At 29.5% G+C, this 12,295-nt stretch overlaps 1 protein-coding gene across 18 annotated transcripts in view; it reads right to left on the reverse strand.

Annotated features, from left to right (window-relative positions):
* Nucleotides 1-222: 222 nt before the first annotated feature.
* Nucleotides 223-12,295, reverse strand: part of LOC106667682 (CUGBP Elav-like family member 1) — a 661,474-nt gene continuing 649,401 nt past the window's right edge. For 8 of the 18 annotated variants that reach the window (XM_024230661.1, XM_024230662.1, XM_024230655.1 and 5 more), the window contains 5 exons: nucleotides 11,731-11,838; nucleotides 10,433-10,609; nucleotides 5,924-6,091; nucleotides 689-853; nucleotides 223-498 (listed from right to left, as the gene is read on the reverse strand). In XM_024230661.1, the coding sequence (XP_024086429.1) occupies nucleotides 5,964-6,091; nucleotides 10,433-10,609; nucleotides 11,731-11,838 (413 nt within the window). In that variant the 3' untranslated portion in view covers nucleotides 223-498; nucleotides 689-853; nucleotides 5,924-5,963. Of the gene's footprint in view, nucleotides 499-688; nucleotides 854-3,286; nucleotides 4,145-5,882; nucleotides 6,092-10,432; nucleotides 10,610-11,730; nucleotides 11,839-12,295 lie in introns of those variants that run through there. The other 10 variants (XM_024230648.1, XM_024230651.1, XM_024230654.1 and 7 more) reach the window with 5 other exon arrangements.

A 12,295-nucleotide genomic window follows, 5' to 3' on the forward strand; every position in this document is an offset into this window, starting at 1 on the left:
ACTTTCAGTACTATTAAATTTTCCCAAACTTTATAAATCAATACAGAATGAATTGAATTTCTAAAACAAAAAAGTGTGGAGTGAATTAACCTGGTACATTTAAAAAAAGGGAACTGAAAATTCACAAAACTAGACAGAGAGGGGGGTGGGACAGAGTCCCCTTAACAAACAATAACGCTGGGGAGGTCATTATTATAAATTAAAATAAAATTAACACATCAATGATTGTTGATGTAAATGAATGATTTATTTTTTAAGTAAGTCAAACTTGGGTTAAAAATGATGGTCATTGAGATCTTCAATTAGTAAATTTCTGAAATCTTCATTTTTCTTTGTCTTGAAATGGAATCTATATTTTTAAACCATTTTTGTCCAGTCCATTCCACTAGTTTGACTCTTGTTATGTTTGATATTTTTGATAATTTTACAAATGTTTAACATTTTTATAGGATTTTATATTTTTTTGCAGTGTTACATATTCTATGTTTTACACGGATCCTAGAACAAAGAAAAGTATGTTATCTGGTGAAATATACAATTTTAGAAAAATAATTTGAATTAGGCAGACATATAACAACTGTAATAATAACAATTATAACATAGTTAAAAGAAATGAGAATACTTTATAATTAAGACGGTTAACCGCAAGGAGTCTTGTGAAATTGATCTCATGGACTCAAAAACTTACCTCATGTCGGCCAGCCATTCTTCAATACATTCTAGATAAACTTTTCTAAAACCCAGGATTCGCCAAGTTTCTTCATCATTGCAATGGTCGTGTCTTCAATTTTTATTTTTATTTTTTCAATAGAGTGAGTTTGGATAAATTCGTGTTCTTGTTTATCGGCAACTTCTAAAATGTACAATCAGCATTTACCATTTCTTCATAATGAAAATGTTTAAAGATTAATAAATATGATCCACAATATTGAAATCTATTGTTTCAAGTACGATGAACTTAATAAATTATTGAGATCATAATGATAAGTTGCTGCTGATGATCGCACAACGAATGTTCCAAAATAATTTACTCGCAACAACAAACAGAACCATCCACATAAATCTAATTTATTTGCCACACTTGGCAGTTAAGATGAATTTTGAAATGTTCCACACTTAGAGCATGTTATAATTAATGCATTTATAAGTAAGGGTGGTTTGCATACAACTGTCTTTTGATTTTATTGAATGGGTAGGGATGAAAGCAAAACTTTATTTAATGGGCTTGATTATCTTCGCCCATGCTTATAAATTTTTATTGGGTTGTCTGGAAAATAACGCAGTTTTTCATGTTTTCTTTCAATTACCCCACTATTTAATACACTGTTGATGGATTATTCTTTTGTATGAATATTAACACTTTTTAAAACATGGTACTCACTTACATACTCACCCCACCTTATTGTTTCTATAAATACATTTTATCCTCTTTCAAACAAAAATGTTTGTTTACCTAAGTAGCATTTCGTTACCTGAGAATAATACATTCTTTACTACGATGTCCATGGAAGATTTTCATGAAATTTTATTTTACAAGTTCACTATTTTTCGTGGTCCGCTTGACAAATTATTATCATTCAATTAATTAAGGTTTTTAGTTGAGATAATAAAGTGTCACAAGCGGGATTCGAATCCACGACCTTCGGCTAGATTCGCCGATACTCTACCACTTGAGCTATCGTGTCTTCGATCCACTCGGACACTAACTTCCCATCTCAACCCCACCTTTTGAATTTTTCCTCCTTTTTGCCATTTTTCAAGTTGTGTAATCTATTTGATTCTCGGCGACAAATGAAATGGCCACGGAGAGCTTTAGTGAAGTATACTTCATTTTAATTCGTTAAATTCACTAATTTCGTGGTCCGCTTGACAATTAATATCATTAAGTTAATTAACGTTTTTAGTTGAGATAAAAAAGAAATTGAATTGAAAAATGGCAAAAAGGAGGGAAAATTCAAAAGGTGGGGTTGAGATGGGAAGTTAGTGTCCGAGTGGATCGAGGTCACGATAGCTCAAGTGGTAGAGCAGCGGCGGATCAAGCCGAAGATCGTGGGTTCGAATCCCGCTCATGAAACTGACTTTTTTATCTCAACTAAAAACCTTGATTAATTGAATATTTATTGGTCAAGCGGACCACGAAAACTAGTGAATTTAATAAGTTAAATGAAGTATATCTTCACTAAAGCTCTCCATGACATTTCATTTGTCGCCAAGAATCAACTAGATTACTCAATTGAAAAATTGCAAAAAGGAGGGAAAATTCAAAAGGTGGGGTTGAGATGTGAAGTTAGTGCCCGAGCGGATCAAAGTCACGATAGCTCAAGTGGTAGAGTAGCGGCATATCAAGCCGAAGGTCGTGGGTTCGACTCCCACTCGAGACACTGACTTTTTATCTCAACTAAAAACCTTAATTAATTGAATTTGTTTTACAAGTTTAAACTCTGTCAGAATTTTACTCAAACGGCAAGAAACATCAAGGAAGACTTAGGCGATGGCATTGTAAGTGAGAGCACAGTTCGGAGATGATTTAAAAAATTTCGAGAGGGAGACGTTTAGACTTGAAGACAAAGGACGTGGAAGGATTTCTTCCCTAAATAGTAGGTGTAACATCATTATGTTCTGCGAGTTTTGGCCAAAGAAAATCTCAGAACAATTGTTCAAGAACTAGCAAATTGACCGTTGCAGACCACCTTAAAGCAATTGGAAAAGTAAAAAAGCCTGGGTTTCTCTCGCCAAAAAAATCATTGTTATGAAACTTTGTGCAACACATCTTAGCTAAAAAGAAATGAACCTTTTCTGAATAGAATTGTTACTTAGACAAAAACTAGGACAGTGGCTCAACAAAGGACAAGAAGCACCACATTGTCCAAAGCCCCCAAGTCATAAAAAAAGATGATGACTTTGGATGGCTTCATTTGGGCTAAATGCTACTTAAACCCTGGCCAAACAATCCATGCCAAAATGAATGATGTCAACTTTTTTTTTTCAATGAACCTTGTGCCAAAAATTATTTATTTAATGATGTCAACTTTTTTTTTTTTTTTTTCAATGAACCTTGTACCAAAAATTATTTATTTAATCATTTTTAGGATAATTGTAAAATGTTGACAAAATTCTATTGAGTGATAGAGGGTATTTTCATTAATAAAAAATGTTTAAAATTATTTTTCAATTGTTTTTATTTTATAACCATAAGCCTGCATTATTTTCTGAACAACCCAATAATTCATTTTTTAAAATGAACAATTGTGTTAAATTGGGAAAAGAGGTATAAAAAAACAAGGAATTTTTATATGCCCAAAAATAGGTATTTTATTTCTACTAAGATATTACAATATATTGAAAAAATTTTATTAATTCTTATAAAGAAATCTTTTGGACTAAACATTTTGTTACAAATATTCACTTTTTCGTATGCTTCATTACCCAAACACAGCTCCTACAGTACACACATACATTGAGTTTCCATTGTTCAGCCCCGAATGAAGAAATGAAAAATTGTTCCTGTACAAATAGTTTCAAAATAGTAATGTACAAAATTACTCTCTTTGGTGTACATATGTTTACAATTTGTACAAAATTGAAAATTTCATTCTGCACCGAGAGGAACAATGTTTTTTTGATTTTCCAAAGTTTATTGTTGTTTCTAGTACCTATTGATAATGTTCAGCCCTGTTTTTATATTTCAAAATACATTTTTTAATGCACCCACTTCTGTCATCTCAAACACAAAAATGGAAACATTTAACTTTCTGAGTGTACATCATACAAATTTGTGCTAATTGGCCCATACATCAAACATAGAAACACTGAAAAACAGTTATATATTTTTCCTCAAAATAAGTTAACATATAATGACATTTAAAGCAGGTTATTGTACTGTAAGGCCTATTAAAATAACAGAAAACAATTTTTTAATAATAAAATTAAAATAGGCTCTTAACAATAGTTGTTCACATTTACTTTTTTAAAGAATCTTTAAATATTGGTAACTAATAAAAATAAAATCAATCACTTTATGGGAAAAACAACAGTGAGTTTGCAATTTGATAAAATTGTATGATTTGTACATCCTTGAATTTCTAACAAGCAGTGACACACGGCCTGTTTTAGATTTAAAAGTAGCTGTAACAGGAAACTGCAACTGTGGAAATCAAAAGAAAAAAAAACTTCAATAAAATATCTAAAATTATTAAAAACAAGGAACATATGAAATAAAATAAACAATACTAAAATAGAAATCAAGAAATTAAAATCCCATTTGGTTCATTAAACATAAAAAATGAAGAAAAGAAATTGTGTTGTATAATTTTTGTAAATTACTTGATTGTAAATATTAGTTAAAACAAAACCTGAAAATTTTTGTCTGAATCCAGCAGTGTTCCACAGTTACAGCAAAAAGCAAAATAAAACTAAGAAAACTCTTTGGTTTACTAAACCCTTTCAAGAACTGGCCAAAATTGTCACTTACTTCACAATAGGAATAACAAACAAATTACTCAATATACATATTATAGTTATGCTAACTATATATATATCTATACAACACTGAAAACAATATCTTCTCTTGAATAGAAATTTACATTAGAAAATTTTTGGTTTTGACCCCGTTCAGTGTGGCCTACATCTCAAAAAATAGTGGGAACTCTCGTGATTGCTTAACAAAAATTTAACACTTATTTTTCATACAATAAAGATGCTTTTCCATAGGTCAGCTCAGTATGGTTTGTATGGCACACATCCTCCCATCACGGTTTATCACGTCCTACAGCGAAAGATTGGTAAACAATGAGCTAACGGACAGTCGGTATTAATTCTTCCTTTATTTTTTTTTGCCATCTCTCGATATTTGGTACAATTAGAAAGCAATCTCCAGCAACAAATCAACAACTAGACAGATTGCACAGTGAGCAGTAGTGTGTTTTCATTAACATCTACTAAATTTCTAACACAAAAACTGCTTTGACTATGACACACATATTTTAATAATAACACCATTATACTTTACAATAAGGCTATAAGGCATTTTATAAAACTATTCCATTGTATAGTTTTATTCCCTTTAAAATGAAAGAGAATAAAAATTTTGAATTCTCAGCAGTAATTCATTTATACAAAATAAATTGCTCAAATAAGTACACATAGTCATGAAAAAAGAAAACATTAAGCTCTTTTGCTATAGTAAAAATTCACTATTTCCATGTTATAAAACAACATAAACAGCATAATTATATATATGTATGTAAAAAACAAAAACAATCAAATCCAGAGAAAAATGAAATGAATTACTACTCAGAATTGATAAAAATTTACCCTAGTATCATAATTTTATATCACCCAAAGCTTCTTTTTTAAATTTATTTCTATGAGTTAAAAGAATACTCACATTCAATTGATGTATACCTAAAAACATTTCCACTACATCATAGATTTTGGGGCAGGTATATGTACAAATTTCTTTAGACAGATATTCGCTTCAATTAGATAATTGAACAACTTTACGTTTGCTTGATATGACATCAATAAGATTTTTTCTTTTCTTTTTTTATATTTTTTTATGTCCATGTTTAAAATACCAAAATACATTTAGAGTGACATAAAGACTATACATCATTATTACACCAAAAGCTTATTTCCCACAAGTACCTCAAGACTTTGGTCCTTCAAGTGGATCGAACATAAAACAGTCTTAAAAATAGTTACTTTCTTGGTAACTTACAAAAAACAAGAAAAAAGTAATTCAGTATTTTATACTGGCATTGATACACAGTGTTTATCAACAAACTAAAATAAAAACTGACATTTTAAATGAAATCATTGGTTCATCCGACAAAAATAAATACAATAAAGTGAAAATACAAATAGGGTAAAATAACTAAGTCTTAAACAAAAACAAAAATTTATCAAAAAGAAGGAAACATACATTGGACATTCCTTCTTGAATGTTACTTGCGGTGATTAACTTAGTACGGGCGAGAAGCCTCTTTCGATCTTTTAAGTTGAACTTTAAGGCGTTTTGCACCTATCTGGAACCCATTCATGTTCTGAATCGCTGTCTGGGCACTTATTGGATTCTCATAAGAAACAAACCCTAAAAATCACAAAAATCATTAGGCTGAAAAGAAATGGAACATCATATTTGAATAAATCTCGTTTAAATAATTGTATTGATAAAGAATAGCCAATTTTTAAAACAGACACCACATGCTTCCATCGTACATAAATACATTACCTGAAGGCCTACTGGCTCTAGTAATTGCACAATGACTTAACCAATTAACTTGAAAAACCCAGCAAATAACACAATTGCATTTTATTAGTAAGGAATTTTATTGTGGATGTATAAAACCTGTGCAAGTTTTGTTTATTTGGTGTGTCACTGTTTTATAGATGAATTAATTGATAAATCCAATAAACAAAAAATTATATATATATATATATATATATATATATATATATATATATATATATATATATATATATATATATATATATATATATATATAAAAATTCACTAGTTTTCGTGGTCCACTTGACCAATTAAAAAATTGAAAAATGGCAAAAAAGAGGGAAAATTCAAAAGGTGGGGTTGAGATGGGAAGTTAGTATCTGAGTGGATCGAGGTCACGATATCTCAAGTGGTAGAGTAACGGCATATCTAGCCGAAGGTCGTGGGTTCGAATCCCGCTCGTGACACTGACTTCTTTATCTCAACTAAAAGCCTTAATTAATTTTAAAAAATATTTTAAATTAAATAACAATTATGAAATGTAAATTTTCATTCATAAAACTATGAATAGATTATAAAAGGAAAAGTAATTAGTTATAAACACTGCATAGAATGTTAATTGAATGTCTGATGTTGCACACATACAATTGAACAAAAAATAAAAATTGACTTTTCTTTTTACTTACTTAGTTCCCATATTTGAACAATTTTATTATATTAATATTTATTGGCTTGTTTAGAAGGAATATATTGAAAAAAAAAATACAATGTAGGTCTACATTTCACCTCTTCTCCCACAATCAATTATTGATACATTCATTTTTTTATTACACTACAACTAAATTTTTGATTTAAAAAAATCATGTAATTGTTTGTTTGTTTTAATTAACCACAAAATACAATTTATTTAAGTAGTTAAAAATAAATAAAATAGGCAAAGTGCGGAAACAGCTTCAAAAGAAATATCTATCCTCTAAACAAACCAAAAATATAATAATGTAAATACAATCTACCACAAAACGTTTTTCAAACCATCTTTTTATTAAACTAATTTATTCTTAAGCTTACACGTTACAACAAACATTATTTATGGTCAACATCATATTCATTCTCTATGTTAGTATGAAATTATTTATTTAGTAAATTTTACACAGTTTACCAAGTTTCACATAGATTTTGTATATTACATTTGACCTATGAAAATCATTTCCTCAATTTTTTTTAAATTCATTTGGTTGTTATTTGATTTTTTTAATTTACAGGTGAAGGTGTTACTAACCTTTGAACTAGTGATCTAATAAACAAATGTACACATTGACTTCCATGCTTATCTATGCATTTCCGATAATATTAGTTTATTTTTATTAGTTGGCTGAGGTCATTTTTGCAATTCACATATTTTCATTAAAACTAACACTTAAAGTTAGATTCAGTCATGCAAATAAGCAATTCACATAAAATTGTTGTCATTTCCTACTTTAACAATGAAACAGACAATAAAGTTGATGCATTGATAAAATTAACACTTTCATTTCTTGCAACTGGCTTTGATTTTAGTTTAATTTAGTTTTGTTTTCATAACATAACTAAACATAACTCAAATATATAGGAGAGATTCACTAATTTCATGGTCCACTTGACGAATTAAATCATTACAATTAATTAAGGTTTTTAGTTGAGATGAAAAAAAGTTAATGGCATGAGCGGGATTCAAACCCACGATCTTCGGCTAGATACGCCGCTGCTCTACCCTTGAGCTATCGTGACCTCGATCCACTCAGAGCTAGCAGACCATGAAATTAGTGAATTTAAAGAATTAATATGATGTACACTTCACTAAAGCTCTCTGTGGCCATTTCAATTGTCGTCGAGAATCCAAACTGATTACACGACATTTGAAAAATGGCAAAAAGGAGGGAAAACTCATAAGGTGGGGTTGAGATAGGAAGTTGATGTCCAAGTGGATCGAGGTCACGATAGCTCAAGTGGTAGAGCAGCGGCGTATCTACCGAAGATCGTGGGTTCGAATCCCGCTTGTGCCATTAACTTTTTTTCATCTCAAATAAAAACCTTAATTAAAAAATAGGAGAGAGTAGATCCAAAAATAGTACTGTTCGGTCAGACAGCATATGTAATAGCGTCAATTGGAAATGCAACAATTCCTAGGGATCCCGTAATACTGATGATCAAATTAATTCTTTGAACTTGAAAGCAGACTCAAAAAAAGTGGGCTTGATATGGGCCAAAGAACATTAATAACAAATTAAATAATGCTGTCGATAAACTGACCAAGACTGTTGTGCGGGACTGAAATTTGACTAGCTACAATGTAGGGGCCCATTTGGAGGCATACTATAGGCAAAAATGGCAACGTGATTATGAAAATTTAAGTAGGATAAAAGGAAGGCATTTTTCACTGATCCGACCTCAGCCAGGTATGGTTTAAAAACAAAAAATTTCACAGAAAAAAGATCACGGTAATGATTAGACTCAGAAATGTGTGGTGATTAGTGACACTGTTAATCGATATTTATTTAGAAATTGCGAGATGCGGTCTGGTGTGATGTAGGTTTCAGAAAAACATTTTCTTTATCGTGCCAACTTTATATATTCAATCAAAAATATTCAATATTTTGCATTGTATAAATTCACTTTTCCACATCCAAAATGTAATTGTAATATGTAAACAATGTTTGTAAATCCCAGGCCCTGAAGATGATCTCAATAAAGATCGAAACGTTGGCACGATAAAGAAAATGTTTTTCTGAAACCTACATCACACCAGACCGCATCTCACGATTTCTAAATAAATTAGACTCAGATTTGGTCATAATTGTCTCCTGGAACATCTCAGGAGACTTGGTGTTATGGAGACCACCATTATAACCCTGCCCCGAGGAATATCAAGTACTCTGGCGTGAGTGTGTAAGAAGTCTGGAGTGTAAAAGACGTTATTAGCGAGCATGGCATGGGTTTGACCCCGCCATGAGGAATTCGAGTACTCTAGCTTTGAACGGTGAAGTATAACATCCCTGAATTCTACTTTATATAATTATTACTGTTATCACACAATACTCACATTACATAATTATTACTGTTATCATTCACAGCAAATCAAAAACTAAAATTACACCTTTACATTTAAAAAAAAAAAAAAAAAAAAAAAAAAAAAGTACTACTCTAGGTTCTAACATAATCCTTTTGAATTGTAGATAATTCTTTGAAAAAAAAAAAAAAAAGTATAAATGTGTTATCTTATTTAATAATATGGATGTGTGTGCGCGCACGCACTTGCATGCACTCATGTGGAGACTTTCTAAAATAACATTATTATTTAAAGATAGATTTTATAATAAAAATACAATTTTTTTTATATTTTACATACATTGAACTGGTACTAACAGTGTGCTAAAGTTCACATGTAAAGATGTTAAAAATCAATGGAAGTATGTATATATAAAACGATAAATGTAGAAAAACAGTTTATACTACAAAAGAAATTACATTTCCCAAACGTAGGAAAAATAAATCCATCCCAAAAAGGATTCCATGCCACAAAACTTAAGGAAATATTTGCTGGATTCAACAAGTCTTTGTAAAGTATCATAACATATTTTCTATTATAAGAAAACACATTTCATATCAATTATTTCAATTCAATCATGCTTCGTGTCACACAGAATCGAGTCTGATTACTTGTCAAGTTTGGGTGTGATTTGCTATAATTGAAAATTTAAAAGTTTCTCAATTTTTTTTTTTAGTAAATGAAAATCACATCAAAACAGTCTGTGTATGCTTGTCAGTGTAATTTGAGGGTTGTGTTTTGGAGGGTAAAACACTTAAGGATAAACATATATGGGTTTAAACACACATTCACAATTATTAATGTCACATACATGGAATTTAAAGAGAAATTGGAACTTGTTCCTCTAAGGTAAGAAGAATGCCTTATAATAATGTTTAATTTGCAGATAAAAAAAATAAATAAATAAATAACCAAGTGTATGAATAATATTAGAAAAATTTCTTTTTTCATGTTGAATAAAGTGCAAAAATTTTACACATTGAATTATAATAATAATTAAAAAAAATTAAACTGTGATCTTTGAATAACATCAAGTCCAACAAAAACCACAGTAGTAAGTTAAGCACAAAAAAGTTTGTACCAGGCGTTTGTCATAATAATACATTTTATAAACATACCGAAACATTTAGATAATTTGGTACTTCTGTCAATGAAGACTTTTGCCGATACTACAGTACCAAATGGGAGAAACGTTGCGGCAAGATCAGCATCACGGAATTCTTGTGGTAGGTGGTATATGAACAGATTTGCTCCTTCTGGGCCCTCTATTTGTTTGCCAGCAGATCCTTTCGAAGCTAAAACACCCATCATAATATGTCACAGGTTACCAACACTCACTTTCAGAATTGGTACCTTTTTTTTGTTTATTTTACAATTATGTACTCTTGGTATCCACTGTGTTACTCTCTGGATTTTTTTATTTTTTATTTTTTTGTAATGTTCTTTTTAATCGAACATTTAAAGGCATTCATGCATATAATATAAACACCCTATTTTCATTTCTTATAAATTTATGAGTTAAATCTTAGAGGAAACAAGGAAGGTTGGACAACTTGAGAATGGAGTACACGCCACAAAAGGAATAGTTGTGTTGCAGTATTTACTAATGTTGTATACAGTGATATAATCAGTATTTTTGTCTTTGTCAATGTGTGGCTAAATTTTTGAAGATTTTCCCTTTTTCAACTAGAAAATAAAATGCTGCTTAAAAATGAAATTAAAAATAAAGTACGCTATTAATAAATTATATATATTTTTTGCAATTTTTGTGAAATAGAAAAAATTGGTTTAATATCAAACATTATTTTGCATATTAGTGCTTTTGTTATTAATTTAGTAAAAAGCAGGCACCAAGAGTACAATTCAATAGCACTAAATACAATAATCAATTTTAAAAAGCAATCTATTAACTACTACTTAATTTGGATAGAAAAATATCAGTTTGGTGTATTTCAAAAAATATTGTTATCCATTCAAATTTCTTAAAATTCGTTCTTAAAAAAAAATAAATAAAAATAAATAAAATAAAATAAATTCAAGCTAATAAAAAATTGAATGCATATAAAAATTCTAAGATCAACATTAGCTCATACTTGTCATGCTAGACATTCTGTTTTAGTAATAAAAGCAAATTTGTTTCTTCAAATAAATGTAATCAAATAAAAAATAAAATCTTTATGGTATACTAAAAAATATTTATCATACATGTTAGTCTTTCAAATGAAAAAAAAAAAAAGAAGTAAAATGTGTAATTTCATATTTTTTTAACCACATTGTTGTTATAATACTGCAACAAAAATCATTTTCACAAAAATTGTATTTATTTAGTCTCAGTGGGGCGTTTCCAAGGACGGACAAAACAAGACATTTAACAACTTATATTATCTTTAACTAGATAGAAAAAAAAGTGTATAACCTTGTAACTTGGGCATACCGGAAAAATGCTGGTAGGCATCTGAAACTGACAAAGCAGTTGGGCCATAGCCATTAAGTGAACCCAAAGCGCTCAACGCTGTGGGTGTACCTGAGAACAGTATAAAAATGCTAGGTTTAAGAAGAAAATTTTTTATTCATTAATTATTTAAAACTAAATTAAAAACTGATTTTTTAAATTAAATTAATTTTTTCCGAGTTATTTTTCAATTGCAAAGTTAATAAGAGATTCATGTTTTTGACAATGCAGGAAGGTATTAATGGTTCAAATTTTAGAAATGTAAAAAAGTAAATTATCATATTTCATTAAAAAAATTTAATAAAAACTGTCTAGCATTACAGAAATAAAACAGAGAATTAATTTTTATACTTACATTCGTGGATGGATTTTTGAATGCAAAATATACATATATATAGATTACGTCTCAATTATTTTCGATTTCACCTCAACTCATTACTATTACCCCATTAATTGAACAATATATTATTTAAGATTTTGCTATAAAGTTTTTGTGCTAATTTTAATATTTTTGTTTTTATCTAGTACT

This window comes from Cimex lectularius, unplaced genomic scaffold (genome assembly GCF_000648675.2).
Source record: "Cimex lectularius strain Harlan isolate CLEC.00 unplaced genomic scaffold, Clec_2.1 scaffold70, whole genome shotgun sequence".
Lineage (NCBI taxonomy): Eukaryota > Metazoa > Arthropoda > Insecta > Hemiptera > Cimicidae > Cimex > Cimex lectularius.